At 38.7% G+C, this 20078-nt stretch overlaps 1 protein-coding gene across 1 annotated transcript in view; it reads left to right on the top strand.

The window, feature by feature from the left end:
• The window catches only part of LOC127437585 (spondin-1-like), a 102785-nt gene that overhangs the window by 17335 nt on the left and 65372 nt on the right, over window positions 1-20078 (top strand). The window contains exon 6 of the mRNA XM_051692607.1: window positions 7817-7965. Within this exon, the coding sequence (XP_051548567.1) occupies window positions 7817-7965 (149 nt within the window). The remainder of the gene's footprint in view (window positions 1-7816; window positions 7966-20078) is intronic.

Genomic DNA, 20078 nt, shown 5'->3' with positions numbered 1-20078 from the left:
CACCTGTGGCTTTTAAAATTGCAATTAGTGTCTGTGCATAAATAGTTAATGAGTTTGTTAGCTCTAACATGGATGCACTGAGCAGGCTAGATACTGAGCCATGGGAGCAGAAAAGAACTGTCAAAAGACCTACATAACAAGGTAATGGAACTTTATAAAGATGGAAAAGGATATTAAAAGATATCCAAAACATTGAAAATATCAGTCAGTACTGTTCAATCACTTATTAAGAAGTGGAAAATTTGGGGATCTCTTGATACCAAGCCAAGGTCAGGTAGACCAAGAAAGATTTCAGCCACAACTGCCAGAAGAATTGTTCGGGATACAAAGAAAAACCCACAGGTAACCTCAGGAGAAATATAGGCTGCTCTGGAAAAAGACGGTGTGGTTGTTTCAAGGAGCACAATACGACGATACTTGAACAAAAATGAGCTGCATGGTCGAGTTGCCAATGCCACAAAAAAGCCCGGTTACAATATGCCCAACAACACCTTGACACGCCTCAAAGCTTCTGGCACACTGTAATTTGGAGTGACGAGACCAAAATAGAGCTTTATGGTCACAACCATAAGCGCTATGTTTGGAGAGGGGTCAACAAGGCCTATAGTGAAAAGAATACCATCCCCACTGTGAAGCATGGTGGTGGCTCACTGATGTTTTGGGGGGGGGGGGGTGAGCTCTAAAGGCGTGGGGAATCTTGTGAAAATTGATGGCAAGATGAATGTAGCATGTTATCAGAAAATACTGGCAGACAATTTGCATTCTTCTGCACGAAAGCTGCGCATGGGACGCTCTTGGACTTTCCAGCATGACAATGACCCTAAGCACAAGGCCAAGCTGACCCTCCAGTGGTTACAGCAGAAAAAGGTGAAGGTTCTGGAGTGGCCATCACAGCCTCCTGACCTTAATATCATCGAGCCACTCTGGGGAGATCTCAAACGTGCGGTTCATGCAAGACGACCAAAGACTTTGCATGACCTGGAGGCATTTTGCCAAAACGAATGGGCAGCTATACCACCTGCAAGAATTTGGGGCCTCATAGACAACTATTACAAAAGACTGCACGCTGTCATTGATGCTAAAGGGGGCAATACACAATATTAAGAACTAAGGGTATGCAGACTTTTGAACAGGGGTCATTTCATTTTTTTTCTTTGTTGCCATGTTTTGTTTTATGATTGTGCCATTCTGTTATAACCTACAGTTGAATATGAATCCCATAAGAAATAAAAGAAATGTGTTTTGCCTGCTCACTCATGGTTCCTTTAAAAATGGTACATATATTACCAATTCTCCAAGGGTATTCAAACTTTTGAGCACAACATACAGTAAATATACAATATATACAATATAAAAAAGTATGATTTTATTAATGAAAATTTTGACATCCGTTATGCGTTCTTGAGCACTTAGAGAGAAGCTCGTTCACAGTGCCATGCATGTTCATGAGAGAATACAAGTTGTTTTTATCCCTAAACTATGCAGTTTCATGCATGAACAGGCAAACAGGGTTGGGAGGGTTACTTCTGAAATGTATTCCACTACAGATTACAGAATACATGCTGTAAAATGTAATTTGTAACATATTTTGTTAGATTACTCAAGGTCAGTAATGTATTCAAAATACTTTGGATTACTTCTTCAGCACTGGTAGATTATTTTCTCTTGTTTTGACTATAAAAATTCTGCCAGTACAGTAAGACAAAATACACATGTTAAAAATACATTATCTTTAAAACCTAAATATCTTATGCAGTGTTGTTTCTAAAACAAGATAAATCTAACTCATCTTGTTTTAAGGATTTTTTAGATATTTTTTACAGGAAAACAATACAAAAATTATTATCAAGAATATGATTTTTACCCTAATATCAAAGGTCTTACTAGAAAAAAAGAAATTATGATCCATTTTAGCTTAGCATAAAGCTGACAATTTACACAAGGATTATTTCTATTTCTTCTGCTCCAAACTTACTCCAAACTTATTCCTCTGTCTGCTCGTATGAATGTAACACATCATAAGAAAGTGTTTCACCGCTGTTCAAATGTACTTTGGATCGCATCATTTATATGTATAAATGTTTTCCATCTGAAAGGACTAAATATTAAATGAAACAAATGACAATAAAATGCAAAGTAATCTCTTCAGTAATCAAAATACTCTTTGAATGTAACTGTATTCTAATTACCAATGATTTAAATTGTAATTGTTGTGGAATACAGTTCCCCTTCTGTCACTCACTCGACATTGTGTCAATATAGTGACACTAGGGGTCGCCCTTGGGAGCCCCAGACACCTCAGATCTTTGAGAAAAGGCCAATGAGAATTGGCGAATGGAATTTGTATGCCACTCCCCCGGACATACGGGTGTAAAAGGAGCTGGCTCGCAACCACTCATTCAGATTTTTTCTTCGGAGCCGAGCGGTTGTGTGTAAGCAAGCTGTCTTCCACTACCGGTCCATTCACCGCCCAAGAAGCGTTTGCTGTTTGATATATGGTGCATTCTAACGACTTTTCTCTCCTTCCGCACAGATCTGTGCAGAATACGCCCCTGGGCACTTTGACAGCGCTAAGAGAGTTTATATTCCTGCAAAGAGTATATTTTCTCTATTAGAGCAAACACATTGACGTGAACGTCTTTTTAAAGACGCGTCTTTATCAAGATGCCTTTCTGTCTTTGTGTGATTCCTGGATGCGGTTGCTATCTCTCCGCTTCCGATGGCCACGGGTGCTGCCTCACGTGTCTGGGTCGTAATCACACTGAGGCAGCATTCGTGGATGGTTCATGTTCTCATTGCGAGAATATGACCATGGCAACGTTGCGATCGCAGCTTTCCTTCTTCCGGAGGAAAGCCACTCTAGACGCCCACCCCCCCGTGCCGTGCCTTCTACCTCCGGGTACGAGGCCGGCCCGGCTGGCGCTGGAAGCGATTTGGGGGCTTCAATGGGCATGGCTCTGCCGGGTAAATCCCCGCAGACCTCCCATTCCCCAGCACACTCGCTTTCCCCCAGCGAGTTCCGAGAGGAGACCATCTCGCTCCAGGGCCAGCTTAGTGTCCCTTTCGGAGCTCCGGAGCGGGATGAGTGCTCGATCGCTGCATCGGAGAGCGTATTGACGATGTCAGACGGCGAGGACTCGACTGGGCTGCCACCTTCGGGTCATCGACAGTAGCATATATAAATCGCCATGGCAGCTTACGCTCACGTCGCATGTCACAACTCGCCCACCATCTCCTCCTATGGAATCAGCGGTGACTGAGGTATTCTCTGACGGGGGCGCCCCTCGGCCCAGACACGCTGGCACACAGCTAGCCCCGGGGGCTGCGCAAGTATGCGTTCCTCCTAGTGACCCTCAGCAAGGTCAGGGAGGACGAGGAGCAGGTCACCCTCGTTGCCCCATATTAGCCCACCCAGATTTGGTTCTCAGACCTCACACTCCTCGCGACTGCCCCTCCCTGGCGAATTCCCCTGAGGAAGGACCTTCTTTCTCAGGGACAGGGCACCATCTGGCACCAGCGCTCAGACCTCTGGAACCTCCACGTCTGGCCCTTGGATGGGACGCGGAAGACCTAAATGGCCTACCACCAGCAGTGGTAGACACGATCACTCAGGCCACGATCAAGTGGCATCGGTTCGCGAATTGGTGTTCTTCCCGAGCTGAAGACCCTCAGAGATGCGCAGTCAGGTCAGTGCTTTCTTTCCTGCAGGAGAGGCTGGAGAAACAGCTATCCCCCTCCACCTTGAAGGTGTATGTGGCCGCCATAGCGGCACACCACGATACAGTGGACGGTAAGTCCTTAGGGAAGCACGACCTGAGCATCAGGTTCCTGAGAGGTGCCCGGAGGCTGAATCCTCCTAGGCCATGCCTGTTCCCCTCATGGGATCTCACCGTGGTCCTCCTGGACCTTCGCGGAGCCCCTTTTCAGCCGCTAGAGTCAGTCGAGTTGAAAGCCCTCTCCTTGAAGACGGCCCTCCTGATTGCGCTCACCTCCATCAAGAGGGTCGGGGACCAGCAAGCATTCTCTGTCAGCGATACCTGCCTGGAGTTCGGTCCGGGTGACTCTCATGTAATCCTGAGACCCTGGCCGGGCTATGTGCCCAAGGTTCCCACAACCCCCTTCAGGGATCAGATGGTGAACCTGCAAGCACTGCCCCAGGAGGAGCCAGACCCAGCCCTGTCGTTGCTGTGTCCGGTGCGTACTTTGCGCATCTACTTGGATTGCACGCAGAGATTTAGATGCTCTGAGCAGCTCTTTGTCTGCTTTGGTGGACAGTGGAAAGGGAATGCTGTCTCCAAACAGAGGCTTGCCCACTGGATCGTGAATGCCATTGCTATGGCATACCAGGCCCAGGCCGTGGCCGCCCATTTGGGAATACGAGCACACTCCACAAGGAGTCTGGCATCCTCGTGGGCACTGGCCCATGGCACCTCTCTAGCAGACATTTGCAGGGCAGCGGGCTGGGCGACACCCAATACCTTCGCGAGATTTTACAATCTCCGGGTGGAGCCGGATTCGTCCCGTGTTCTGTCAGGTACGGACAGGTAAGTTCGGGAATACAGACAGCTGGCCGGGTGTATCGCTTGCGTATAGCGCCTTTCCCCTCCAAAGAGGCGAAGATGTGCGCTTCTTTTCCCATGCGAGTTCACAAAACCGTGAACCCTGGATGTTCTTCTTCCATAGCCCTGTGGCATATGAATTCAGCAGAGGAATTCACAGACGAAACCAGCACGTGTGCTAATATGCCCTTACTGAGGTAGGTGCTCCACAGGCGCTGGTTACTCCGGTAACCCCCTGTGATGTATTTTCCGCAGTACGGTCTCCCTGTCGGCAGACCTGCGTCTCCCTTTGACAGAGCCCTCTCTGTCCCGTTCGCCGTGTTTGTAGAGCTCCTCCCCTTTCAGGCAGGACCTATCACCGTGCCTCTTCCATGTGCGGCTCTGAGCCCACATGATGTGCTTGCCACATGTTACCTCCCCTCCGGGCAGGATGTGGTCTCCGCGGGGTCTTTTCCCCCTGAAAGTATAGGATAGGAAAAAAATACATTCCCCGGCGCATATACTGAGCATTAAAATGGCCTCGGCTGAATAACTGAATACTCTGTGGAGAGAAAAAATAGAGAGAATAGCGTGGCCTGCTTCCATACTAGATACGTCTCTTGCCCCCCTAGGGATGTGGGGAATTATATGACGTTTTTTGGGGCGTTGGGGGAGGCTACGTGCCACTACGCACGCAGCAGCTTGCTTGCACCTGCACCGGCAGTCCACATAACACGGTTCAGCTAGTTGTGGCGTTTCGTATAGGGACCCCTAGTGTCACTACATCGACACAATGTCGAGTGAGTGACAGAAGGGGAACGTCTCGATTACTGTCGTAACCTCCGTTCCCTGATGGAGGGAATGAGACGTTGTGTCCCCCCTGCCACAACGCTGTACTACCCGCTGAAATGGCCGGGACCTGTCTCGGCTCCTCAGAACAAAACCTGAATGAGTGGTTGCGAGCCAGCTCCTTTTATACCCGTATGTCTGGGGGAGTGGCATGCAAATTCCACTCGCCAATTCTCATTGGACTTTTCTCAAAGATCTGAGATGTTTGGGGCTCCCAAGGGCGACCCCTAGTGTCACTACATCGACACAACACCTCGTTCCCTCCATCAGGGAATGGAGATTACGACAGTAACCAAGACGTTACTTATATTTTGTATTTTAAATACGTATTCCCATTACTTGTATTCCATTACTCCCCAACACTGCATGCAAACCACTGTGAATGAGCTTCTTTCAAAGCACTCATGAACGCATAATGGACGTCAAGGTTTTCACTAAAAAGATTACTTAAATTATGGGCCAGAAGACTGGATTATGATGCATAAGCAGCACTGACTTCACTAGCACTAGTCACTAGCAACTGCAGTTGCATTGAAAAAACAAAGGCTGGGTTTATTCATTAAAAATCTTTCTTTTGTACACAGAAGGAAAAAAGTCATACTGTTTTGGAATGACACTATAGTGCGTAAATTATGACAATTTTCATTTTTGTATGAACTATTCATTTAAAAGCTCTGGCAACCTTTAAACGGCATTCTTGTTGCCACACAGACTTTACTTTTGAAAACCATAGATTTGAACACAGCACTTTGGAGAAAGAAATATAGCAATGGGTGGGCAGCAATATCTCTTTCTCGTGGCTTTAGATCCCAGGGCTGGTTTGCTAATACAGCAGTCCGCAGGAGACCGGGTTCATTACCTATGTTTGTGGCAGTGATGATACAGTCGGTTATTTACAGTTTGGCAGGCAGGACTGCTAGTTGGGCTGTGATAATTTGTGAGATAAGACAAGCCGGACAGATGTTGTCACAGAGTGCATTGCCAACAATGGCAAGTTAATAGGTCTGTGGAAACAGACATGATGTATGCAGTAGGTACATACAGCCTATCTCTTTAAAGGGGAGATAAGAGTAGAACCTTGTCTGGAGATAAATGCTAGACTACAAGTTCTTAGTTTCTTAGATACAGAAGTGCAATTATCAGTCAGCTCTGTGTGATTGAGCTTTGCATTGTACGTGTGTTCTCACTCCTTAAAGGACTGATCCTATTTCACTATTCATGCAACACAGAAAACAAATGACTATTTTTTATTCTAATTTTGAAAAACCTAGTGAACTGCTTCACTGCATAATGTCATAGTGACATAGGCTGCTTCCTTCTAAGGGGCATTCACACTCATTTGTGTGCTAAAAGAAGCTTGATGCAGGCCACAAATGTATGTGTCTCAGTTTAAGTTCTTTTTAACTTGACACATCGTCTAAAAAAAACGTAGCACTCCTACATGCAGTGCAAGATGCAAAAAAACAAAACAAAAAAACAGTGAGAGGTGTGCAACGGTCAAAGACGTCCGTATAAATCATGTTTACATAGAAAACAACTGAAAAACAGCATGAGCAAATGCAAAAACGCATCAGGTGTGAACGGCCACCAAAGCAGCATTCTAATTTTACATAGGCAGCAACTCTGTCCATCAAACAAATAGTGTTTTCACGCAATTCACAATTTATTTGGTAACAATTTATAATAAGGTTGCATTTGTAAACATTTGGAAACTACGTTAGTTAAAATGAACAAACAATGAATAATATTTTTACAGCACTATTAATCTTGGATGAGGTTAATTTGACATTTTTTAAATGAAAAATTCAATGTAATTAATGTGTTAACGTTAGTTTATGCATTATGAACTTACATGAACAAACAATGAACAATGGTGTTTGCATAAATTAACATTAGCCAAGATTAATAAATGCTGTGAAAAAAAAAAAAAAACACTTTTATTGTTAGTTCATGATACGTAATGTATTTACTAAAAGTAAAAAATTATTGTAGTGTTACCACTGATTTTAATAGATATTGATTGTGATACTCCAATAAGCATAAAAATGCATAGCACACGCAAATATTTGGTAGACTTATCAACTTTTAATTACACTGAACACACACTTTTTTATATATATCATTAATTGTCTGTTTTGAATGAAATATATTTATTTATATGTTGTCTTTTCCATGATATCCAGTCACCACGAAGGATACTTGCAATGCTGCTGAAAGCAGCTTATTTAAGAGGCAGCATAATTAAGATGCTTTTGGAACAGCTTCCATGTTGTGTGCTTATGTCTTAAAATGCTGCCTTTGTAGGCAGCTCACTAGGTTTTGGAACAGAACAATTGTCTTTGCTCCAAAGGGCTCAGATTCTTACTCAAGGTCAAAGACAACAGTTGAAAATCTTTTATTTGTTCACTGTTGTTGTTTCTCTCCCAAAGGACGTGCTAATCATTGGTCGGCTCTCATTGGTGCATCTCACACTAGGAGCTATGTGTTATGGGAGTATGGAGGTTTTGCTAGTGAAGGCGTTAAACAGGTAGCTGAGTATGGGTCGCCTGTCAAAATGGAGGAAGAGATTCGACAAAAGGTAAGAATTTCTGCTAAGTACGGTGAGATAAGATATCAGGATCAAACAGATTAACTTTAGCTTAAAAGCTAATGTTGTGTAATTGCTAGATTTTCCAAGATTTGTCTTCTTTTTGGGATTAAAAGATATTTACCCAGAGATTGAATTTAAAAGCATCTTTGTTGTCCAGGATTAGACTTGAAATTTCTCCAGAAGCTACGCTTGTTTAGTATTATGTTAAAGGTGCACTCCGGATAATTTTTTTTTTTTTTTTTTGTGCTAATTGCTACACTTTTAACCAGAAAGAAATATTAATAGTAGAATAGTACTTTAAAAAATATATATGTTTAAAATGATCAGTTCAGGTGAAGTTGAGACTAGTTATTTCAGTCTTAGACAAAAAGCTGCTTTATTTTACATACATGACCAGCTGAATATTACTTGCTTTATCTTAATAATCCTTTGTAATTAGATGCTTTCAGTCATGTAATATATTAATCATGGCTGACTGCAAATAGCACATTTCTACAATGGCAACTGAGAATTTAAAAAATTTTTTTTTTTTTTTTTGCTTGATGCTGCATGACGCAGCTAGGTGTTAGTGGAACATTAGCACAAATATTACTGAGTGCACCTTTAATTTGGCCCTCAACAAGCTAGCCAATGCTGAAGCAGCTCTTGCTATATTTTTTCTTTAATTTTTTATCTAAAATTAGTATGCAATAAAGTTTTGTTAAAATCCACGAAATCATATTCCATTAGTGTGCTTATTGCTATCACTCGGTCAAAAGTTTCTTGGCGGTTTCTTTTTGTATCTGAAGTTCTCCACACACTGACAGCATCAGAAATAACGTCAAAGGTTGATCAATTAATGCAAGTTTCTGCCTGGCATCTTAATTAAATACATTAGTCAGTAACAGCTAATCTTCATATTTCTGTAATTTAATGTTAATTTCCGCCTTCTAAAAGAGATGTTAACAATTGCTTTCAGTCTGAGACAGAGGAAAAACGGAAGGTCACTTGGCAACTTTGTGAGAAGTTGTATGCAATATAATTCAACGTTAATACGGTGTTGAAACTGACGGGCTGCCTCCATGAGAATTTTAAAGGTCGCCTGGGAAAGGTTCATAACCTACATGTTGCCATTTGTCTTTTAGACAATGCACTGTAGGTGGATTTGCAGTGCGCATCTTGACACATCTCAGATTGATGATCACAGAATGTTTTCTGTTTCGCCCATATGCAAATAGGTGAGACATTTCTTTTCTTTTCCAACCACGTCACCTTCCAGCCCACCATCACCTGTGGCACCTCAGAAATGGGTTTTGTGTTTACTAGAGACATATTTTCATAATTGATTAGCCAGTGGGTTGTCTGAACAACTAGTTGACTAATCATTCTTATAGGGATAGTTCATCCAAAATGAATATTCTGTTATTATTTACTCACCATTCATGTTGTTACAAATCCATATGACTTTCTTTCTTCCATGGAACACAAAAGGAGATTTTAGGCTGTTCCAGTGAGGATCATAGATGCTGGAACTTAGTTTTATATGGGGGCCTGGGAGAAGGTAATAATTACCAGAGTTTCTCCCTGAATTTAATCCCGTGCGAATTTGTCATGCCAGTAATTTTTATGGACTTCATGCGGCAATAAAGATTATTGCATAGACTATTTTACCTTCTATAAAACGCCCGGTAAAAATAACCCCTGGTTATAATCCCCTGCAAACTGACATGCTGGTAAAAAGCCACTGAATCTGCACTGTCTAACATGTGAAACCTTTAACTTTCATTGTTTCTCAAGTTATTCAATTGTCTGAAGTGGATGTTGGTCAAGAGAAGACACTAGAAATTGTAAAACGCGCTTCACTTCAGATGAAATGCAGATAACTCTGGCTGTTGTGTTTGGACTGATGCATGTTTTTCCTCAAGCATTTTATGTTGTTGAGTGTTTATTTAGCCATGAAAAAAAGAAGAAGAAGAAGAAGAAAAAAAAAAAAAAAATATATATATATATATATATATATATATATATATATATATATATATATATATATATTTATATATTTATTTATATTTTTATTTTTTTATTTTTTTGGGGTTAAGAAAATGAAAAAAGTAGCTACACAAACACATATAATTTTGATTTGACCCCTGCATTTCAGAACATATTTTGCAGAGGAACAAATATAATGTGAACGGATTGTCCATATTTTTTATTCAAGAGTGTAATATAGAATTTCAGACTTACCAATATCACCAGTTCTGTTATATTTTTGCCAGATATTTCAATCAATTTCTTCTAATAATCCCAGATTCAGTATATTATCATGTTTAAAATGCCCTGCACAATTAATAAACTGCAATAAATGTTCTGATAGGTCAGTTATGTGGCGAAAGTTTGTAAATGCAGAAGACACACCCATCTCTATGATTTCTGCAGACATCGCTTAAGTCCCATGCAAATCAACGGTAAATTTACAGACATCTGCAGTAATAACTTACAGACATACAGTATGTCCGGTAAAATTATGCCATCCAAATATGGCTTTCCTTCCCTCTTAAAAGTCCCTTTACTGTATATCCCTTAAAATCACCATGATAACAGTATTTTTTCCACAAAATGCCATATTTACTATACTATTATTTATCATCTGAGGACCTGGGCCCCCCAAAATTAAACTCAGGCCCACCTAGAATGTTAGAGATTATTCTTTGACTTAAAATATATATTTATAAAACAGTTTAAAATGCATAAATTCTGATTTCTGAAAGTGTGAAAGAACTGTTTGTATGCGCCACTTCTCTGTTGTTAAGGAAAATTTTAAAATAAATTTGGGTGAAAACTTGGCCCATCCATTTTTATTGAGGGCCACCCAAAAGTAATTTCCTGGCTATGCCCTTGATCTGAATAGTCACATGCTCTTACCCCACATAAAATATATGTTATGTCTCTTATCTTTACTCCCCTTGCTGGTGACTTTTGTAAGTGTTGATGAGAAGAGTTATGTAAATTAAAACATATTATTGTTTTTCTTCCCTTCAGTTTTTGTTTTGAGAAGGGAGAATGAGAAACAAAAAATAGAAAAAGGCTATAATTCTACTTTTTAAAAAATGAATTAATTTGTGTATGTTTTTTACTTAAAGAAAAAAGAAAACACACCTGTTTTTTCGTTATCCGTTTTTTGATCTCAAAAAGGAAATAGAATTAATGGAAGACACAGATTCTGCCCACACAGCTCTCCCAACAAAATCTGAGATGACTCACAAATTGTCTAAACAAGTTTAACAATGAAAAATCAATATTAAAAATACAAAGACTCATGTAGTGCAAAAAGATTAAGACACAATAAAAACATTTCAATACAGAAAGCCATCGCCCAATAGAGTATTTTTACCATATGTTTATTTTTTATTTATTTTTTTTTATTATTTTTTTGAGGGTCTCAAGTGTCTGTCATATTCCAAAATTGATTTTGTTTTGTTCTTTTTTTATTTTTATTTATTTATTTATTTATTTTACAGCTCTTTTGTCTCCTGTGCTTTCGGGCTTTTTTCACATGCTTGATCTCAGTTCTGATACTGTTGGTTGCTTTTACCTGACATGATCATTCATCTTTGGAGGTGGTGTGAACACTACTCCTTTAAAAGTGGATCTGTCTAGGGACATTTTGGACCGATATACTTTACGGCTTTGTTTTATTCTCAGACTAGTATCTCCGCTTTTAACAAATTAACATTTCAGATTTGTTCAACAAAGTGTTATTAGGATGAATCAAATTTTCATTGATCTTTTGAGATTAAAGGGAAGAAGTCCCTAACATTTAAATTTTTTTGTGTGTGGAACACAAAAGGAGATGTTAGGCAGTAGTTTAGTCTGATTAATTTTACACTCATTGCATCTTATGTCCATAAAATGAAAGTGAATGGTGACTGAGGCTGTCATTCTACCTAATATCTCATTTTGTCTTCCACAAAAAAAAAAAAAAGCCAAATGGGTTTGGAAAATAATTTTCACTTTCTATTCCTTTAAAGGCACAGCACCAAAAAAATAAATAAAAATGTCCTGTATAATTATTAGTCTTTGGGAGAGTGTGGGAAATGGTGATAAAAAAACTAAAATGTGACTGTTTTTGGCTAAAAAACTCTACTAAAATTATAAGTGAACCACAGGGGGGAAGAACAATACAAAAGAGTGTGATATGACCCCTTTAAATGTGTTCCAGTATGTCTCATATAATTTTAAGAGATTTTAGCTCAAAATAATATTTCTGATTTTTTTCAGACATCTTTTATTGAGCTGAATAATGTTTCCAGCTATAACTTTATACAAAGAGATTTCCATTAAAATTGTGACACGAGCGTCTTACTGTAAAATTACTCATCAAAGGCATTTAGCTGGTTCCAAAAACCATCCCAGTAATTTAATGTCATATTTGGCAGGACTCATTTCACCATAAGACAAATTGCTTTTGGGAATGCAGTCACAGAACATTCACACCAGAAAACATCCGTGCAAATACATTTTTAAGGAAAGTGACATGACTCACGTTGCAGTGGTCGAATCTCTTCTGAATGCCAAATTGTGACACAATAAAGGAACAATAAAACCTATTCAACACTACGGGTGTTACGGTTCAAATTTCTCACAGTTCGGTTTGTATCACGGTTTTAGGGTCACGGTTTTGGTACGGTTCGGTATTTGTTATGTTCAGAAAAAAAAAAAAAAAAAAAAATATATATATATATATATATATATATATATATATATATATATATATATATATATATATATATATTACTGCCAAATCCAAAGTAAAAATATTCTATTTGGTAACAAATACTTCAATAGATTTGCCCTCCAGTATGGTTTTACTACAGTAACCATAGTTTAACCTTGGTATTTTTAGGAAAACATAGTAACCACAAAATTAACATGGTGTCATGATGTCAAAATTAACATACTGTCATGGTTACAATACTAAAGTAAAATGATGGTTACTATATGGAAACAGTATTACTATTGTAAAACAATGGTTCATTGTATCAAAACTATGAATTCTGCCAAGAAATCAATGGTGACAGCAATCATTGTTACTTCAGTCATGACTACTACAATATTACTATAGTAAAACCATGGTTTATATATGGCTACTACAGTATTACTGAATAAAACCAGTGTCCTTATCTAAAAAAAAAAAAAAAAAAAAACTGTTCTCTAATTATTAACTCAACATTTAACTTAATACCTGCATTTATGCTACATGCATCAACATAAAGTGCATTTCATACTCAACATATATTCAACATTCGGAAGCTGTACATCACTACAGAAGGAAAAACCTTGCTGTTAAAATGGATACTAGAAGGGATGTCGTAATGCAACACGAGTGTTTTAATCATATACAGAAATCCCACATCTTCATCAACGGAGTAGTAGGGCAACATAACTTTGGCAATGAACACCCCAAGCACTTTTGTTATTGTTATATGACTGTCCTAACAAGCACTGAGCTCCTTAAAGACGGAAGGGAGTGTGTCTGTGTGCAGTTTCAGGCTCACCTGCAGCTCAGTGTGCACCGTGCACTATCTATCTATGTTGGCGTAAATAAATAATCAAACATTGATGTATTACCACTATATGGCACTCGCGTCGAGCAATGTTTTCAAACAGCGCCTGTTTTGTAAAGGTTTTATGACCATCGCTGTTGTGATTGACTGCTAAAAGAAAAAGTTTCCAGATGGGAGACTTGAATGACGCATGGGGCTTCTCTATCTTCCGGCTTGTTTTCTCAGCTTGCCATTTTCAACTTCACACTAACGCGTGCAGAACTGTGATGTCATCAACTGATTTAACATACTTACAGTCAAGGGTGTAGATTTGGCTTTAAAATTGGAAGCATTTGCATGTTTCCACTGAGCATGTTTTAAATAATGTGGGGGGTGGGGGGGGGTAGTACTTGCTTGTTTTGACCCCCCGGAATGTACGCCCCTGCTTATAGTTAATAGGACAGCTTCTCTCTGTAGAAAGTTGACCACGTGAAACAGGCAGAGCGTTTCTACAGAGCGATACAGGTGCATTAGCGGAGGTTATAACTGCACATGTCTATTTGCCACTTTATTTTCTTCACCAAACTCTATGATCCAGATGCGTCATTAAACTTGAGATGAACTGCAGTGCAAATGCTTACTGAACCGTGGGTGGTGAACCGTACATATTTTTTACAGAGAACCATTACACCCCTATTCAACACCATAGCAGAGAGGCCAGAGCAGTCTTTTTTAAGTATGGACTAGCATACTGTAGGCTCCTTCCATCCTAGATGGAATTCATTGGAGTCACAGTCTCTGACCTGAAAATGTGGGGGAAAATAAACTTATAACGAGCTAACACTAACACAAAACAGAATTGCATTTTGTCAGAAATATTGCACTAGTGATGAATTATACAATTATCTTGTTTACGACTGCATGCTCAGTGGTTCTATCATTACTGCTTCAAGTCAGGTAACACAGCAAAGTCAAAAGATCTTTTAAAGGTTGTAATATTCTTACCTTTAGCTGGTACAAGGATAGAGATGTAATCTTTGTCTAGTCTTTTTAGTGCCAGCAAATGGAATTCAAATCATCTATTTTCTTCTTTTTTATGATTATTAAAATATGCAATTTTCTCTTTCTCAGAGTCCCAAGGTGAATTTTAACCTTGAACGTATGGTCTGCATGTCCACAGACACCTTTGTACCTAGACTGGTAGAGTGAATGTGGAAAAGCATTATAAAATGTTTCAGTTAGTTAATGAGGTAAATATCATGATTGTCATTAAAATGACCTTGATCGCTTTGTGTTTTTTCAGGAAGGTCTTTCTGTTTTATCCGAAGGAAGTCTATGGAATATTTAAGAGTTATTCAACCTTCTTAGTGGTTTTAGACTTTTTCCGTTTAGAAACAAAAAGAGATGTTGGCAGAATGTTAGCCTCAGTCACCATTTACTTTCATTGTACTGAAAAAAAGTGCAATGAAAGTGAATGGTGACTGAGACTTAGAAAGTAATTGGGGTTTGGAACAACATGATCGTTAGCAAATGAGGACAAATTTTCTATAATCCGAATGTAGAATATTATAACTTGTTCCATCCGAAAAGGCCAGGTATTTAATCATATATGCCAGTCAGAGATAATTCCTTATTGTTGTCCCAACTTAGCTGTTTTGTCATTATGAATCTTATTATCATCTCATCTCAGTAATGATATATTTATCCCACAATCTATCAAAAACTTTGGAATGAATCTTTCCCCAAAGAGGACAGGATGGTGAATGCTTTTGTAACACATTGATATACATAACTGCAAAATGTCCATCTCTACTATCAGGGAGTTCTGTGCTAACGTGCTAAATGCGCCACAAGAATTTTTATTGTGCTGTATATGTGGGTGTTTGTTTGCACCTCTTAGCAAAAGCAGTTAATTAAAGTGTCCGTATGCCCCAATTAAACTGATATTTGTTTGATGTTGAGTTATTGTTGACCTGCTGAACATGAAGTCTGTGCTTCTTTCCTTGTGTTAATTGTCTGCTGAAGCTACAAAGCCTCAGTTTCAGAACTGTTTTTAACTGTATGTACCCTTTAAAGGAATAGTTCACCCAAAAGGAAAATTCTGTCATCATTTACACCCTCATGTTGTTCCCATATGACTTTCTTTTGTATGTGGAACACAAAGGATGTTAGGCAGAATGTTAGCCTCATTCACCATTCACTTTTATTCCATCTTCTTTCAATACAATTAAAGTGAAAGGAGACTGAGGCTGTCATTCAAGCCTTGAACACCTGAGCCACTGTGAATGAGTTTCTCTCATAGTGCTCATGAAGGCGCAAAGTTAATATTTTCACTTCAAAATGTCTTGGTTTCTCACCAAAACCGATTGTATGCCTTCAAGACTTGGAATATGATGCAGGAGTTGCATGGACTACTTTTATGATACTTTTCAACCCTTTTTTAAGCTTTTAAGTGAGGCACTTATAACCACCATTGTATTGAAATGGCTTACTTATAGTTGCCACTGCAAATGAAAAAGTGCAAGGAAATGGTATTTTAACATCGAAAAAGACACTTCAACTTTAATTCATTCATTCATTTGATGCTAATTCTTAATAAAAATGCTTGATTTTTCTCCTATTCTCTTATTGTGTTTCTCAAAGACGTGCCAGTTGATTTGCATTATTTGAAAGCATTAATGACAGCAATTTTGGATTTTAAAGTATGCACATTGTGTTAAGCTGAGATAAGTTTTAGCACAGCAACACTCAGAGATCTATCCCTTTAAGGACACATCTCTCTCTCTTGTTGATGTGGCCTGCCCAGTTCAGCAGAAGACAGTTTAGCATAAAAAAACCCTGAGGTGTTGGATTTGCCTCTTTGTGCCTGTCTGGGTCTCAAGCTGTGAACACAGTGATGACCACAGAAATATTTTCGAATGCCTAATACCCGTAGCCTGAGCTTGTGGGGCTTTGGATGGAACATCCAAAATGTCCAAAACCTCTGCTTTCTGGGTCCATTGTCCATTCTAGAACAACCTGGGCCAGCCAAAGGCTGCACTGTTTAAAAACACAGTACTTTAGCTAGGAACAATTGTCTCATTTTAGCCGGTTGGCAGGTTTCAGGTTGCCTGTCAGCTTTGCTTTGGATGCTGCTCAGTGATATCCGTGTATGTAAAACAAAGCTAATGCTTCTTCTGGCTGTGTTTCCAACAGGCATTACTGCTGTACAAAAACAAGCACTTGTGAATTGTTTCAAGGCTTGTTATGAGCAGACAGCCCACTATGTACAACCTGGTCTCATAGTGAAAATGTGACTCTATATACATTTTTGCAAAACTTGTTATATGTGTCTCCAGGTAGAATTCCCTGTAGTTTCCAGGTGAAATGAACACTAGAGGCGCTACAACAACTGTGTGTTTTACTCACTTTCACGCAAATCATGACTTTAATGTCTGATAATTACTTTATAAAAACCTGCTATTTTATGATATCGACACACTTTTACTCTAACGCATCTTTTGAAAATTTATACATTTTAATGCTTGTATTACAGACCCACCTACATATATACACTAATTCCAACATGTATAGTTTGTGTTGTAGCTCACCTGATAGAGCGTTGAAAGACTGCAGTTCAAGTCCTGTCATGAACTCAAGCTGACACGTGACATTACGGAATCATAGAAGCAACATGAAATGATGTGGTTGCTTCAGAAAATTTGCTTTTTCCTTTTGCTTCTGGATTTTAAAACACTATTGGTTAGGTTCAGGCATTGATAAGGATGTATTTTTTAACTTCTCAAATATATTTAAAAACACTAAGGTTTAGGCATTGATTTGGTAAGGCTGTCCTTTTTAAACGTCTCATTTATATTTTAAAACACTATTGCTTAGGTTCAGGCAAAAGTTTTAGGTCAGGGAGGTGTTTAAATAAAATAAAAAAAATCTAAAATTCACCTTAAAACCGCGTCTGAATACAATACCATTTTACTTGTTTTTGGCGCCCCTAGCTGGACATTTCACTGGAAACCTGCAGCCAAACGTGTTATGCAGCATGTACATTTTGAATTGCAAAAATGTTGTCATGTTCACGTATATTTCATCAGACCAGGCTGACTATGTAAGCACTGTCAATGCAATTTTAAGGAAATAGTTGAATACTCAAATATGAAAATTCTGTCATTATATCATTACTTTCTTTCTGATGTGGGGCATAAAAGTGTTCCACATAAGAATGTCCTGAATTTGTGAATATCCTGGAAAGTGAACGAGGACTGGGGCTGTAAAGCTAAAAAATGACAAAAAATAAAACAAATCACTATCACAGTGTCATAAAAGTAGTCTTTAAGACTTAAACTCTATATTTCAAGTCTTCTAAAGTGCACAAATCATTTGGAACACTTTAATGATACTCTCAATGCCGGATTAGGAGGGTGAGGTCCCCTGGGTTAGATTCATTGTTGGGGCCCTAAACCATATTGTGCTACCATTTCAGAAAGAAAAATTAAAGGTATATCTGTGAGAACCATATGCAATGAGTGTTTTTGACTCCTGATAAAAACACAGAAAGAACAAAAAGCAGTGTATATGAGTGGAGTGAATTTCCCCTCTCCATTCAAAGCACTCTGTAATCGCACAGATTAAACTCCACTCTGGGTTTTTCATATCCCGCTCCTCACTATATTATTAAATGTATATATATATATATATATATAAATGGAATGACATATATCTCTACATAATTATCAGGAAAATAAATAAAAATAGACATAAAAATTTATAAAACTAGACCATGGCTGGGTTTACCAAAGCACTAAGTAGAATGTTAGTAGCAGGTAAGTAGCAATGACAAATCTCTATGGCCCATTTCCTAAAAGCATTGCTATTTCAATAGCACATACATTTGTAACTAACGAGAGCCTTGGACCACTTGTAAGTCCATTATGTACAACTATCTTTCTCGCATCTTTCAAAGATTATAAGAGATAAAGTGACAATTAATTAATTATATTGATATTTTTTGATTCTTGAAAAGCCATTATACTGATCTACAATAGATCAGTGCATTGTACACTTTTTCCGAGGATAAACATTATGTTGAAAAGGACAGTTTGGCAGTGTTTTTGCTATATTTTCATGTTGAATAAACAAACACCTGGACATTTTGGTGGAAGTTTCAGCATTATTCAGCACCTTTGGGCCGGACAGCTCCCGTATAGATGAACAAGTAACAAGCGATCTGTGTGCCGATTTGGGAAACAGGCGATACGCCATCCTAAAATAGCGTTTGACAGTATTACCTTAAAAGTGTTAGTTGCGACATTATCACGAAACTCAGCCCATGACGGAAATGTTAAAACTCCGTCAGAGGGATAGATAATAAATATTTGTCATTCAGATAATATTTTTTTATTTGTGTGTGTGTGTGTCACACCTATTTCATTTAAAAACAATGTTAATAAAAATTTAAAAAATCGTTTAAATCAGGTGATAAAATTGGACACAGATATAGAAATAGGCATATACAGTATCAGGCACAGACTCTTCCCTTCATAAGAGCTTGCGGGAAATTAATTCAGGCAACAGCAAGAGTAACTGAAAACTCTTTTGTCTTTAGTTTCATGAAAAACTCTGGAACCTGTGAACAAATGTTCTGCAAAAAATGTTCATTCGTTTTCTATTTTCATCCCTTGAACTGTGTCTAATCCCTTATACAAAATGAAAACCTTAATAGTTGGCGTTTAGGTCATTATAGTTCAATTTAATATACTGTGGGAAACATGTTTGTGCAATATTTGTAAGGAGAGAGATTTGCAAGAGAGACGCAACCCATGTTTATTTATCTTTTTTCCTTTTGTGAACTAAGTGCTTTGTCACATTTTTGGCCATGTGTCTTTTTTAAATTCCAATGAAACTTTGCCCATGGTTATTATCTCCCCACACTCACGTAAATCCTCATTTTGACCGGTCTCTTTCTTATAATATTTGACAATCCATATTTACTAACTAGTTGACATACGTTATGCTTGTGATGGAGCAATATTGGAGCGGTCTTCGAGTGAGAGAAAAGAGTCTGACATTTTGACTTAAAAAACAAATGCTCCTCCATCCAGGCAAATCCTTTCCATTCTGAACTTCTCACATACACTGTGTGGGACCCCCTACAACCCGGGCCCTGGGCTACAACCCAGGTTAGCCTGTGCATAAGTCTGACCATGGATACTCTTATGTTGTTGTTGTTTTGTTATTTTGATGCTTGAGAGCTCAAGTCCTCATTCCCTTTCATTTTCTCAATGAACACATATATAAATCGCTGCTATAAAGTAACAAGTTCTCACAGTAAAACACCTGTGGGGCCAAACAACTGTTTCCCTGGATTTTTATAATGGCAGTGTGAGCTCACTGTCGGTTGTAAAGAACGTTTATTATCTGTGATTTGTGATTCCTCCCAAATGTTCTTCAGAAACACACCTCTGTTTTTAATGTCATATCATTATTTTCATAAAGTAGGTCATTAATAAACACCCCATGTTTTCATAACCCCTACTATGTTCGGAGGGTGTAGGAGGCATGTCTCAAAAAAACTTTGGCTTTGCA

Source organism: Myxocyprinus asiaticus, chromosome 48 (genome assembly GCF_019703515.2).
Source record: "Myxocyprinus asiaticus isolate MX2 ecotype Aquarium Trade chromosome 48, UBuf_Myxa_2, whole genome shotgun sequence".
Taxonomy (NCBI): domain Eukaryota; kingdom Metazoa; phylum Chordata; class Actinopteri; order Cypriniformes; family Catostomidae; genus Myxocyprinus; species Myxocyprinus asiaticus.
This window is presented reverse-complemented; position numbering and strand designations above follow the sequence as displayed.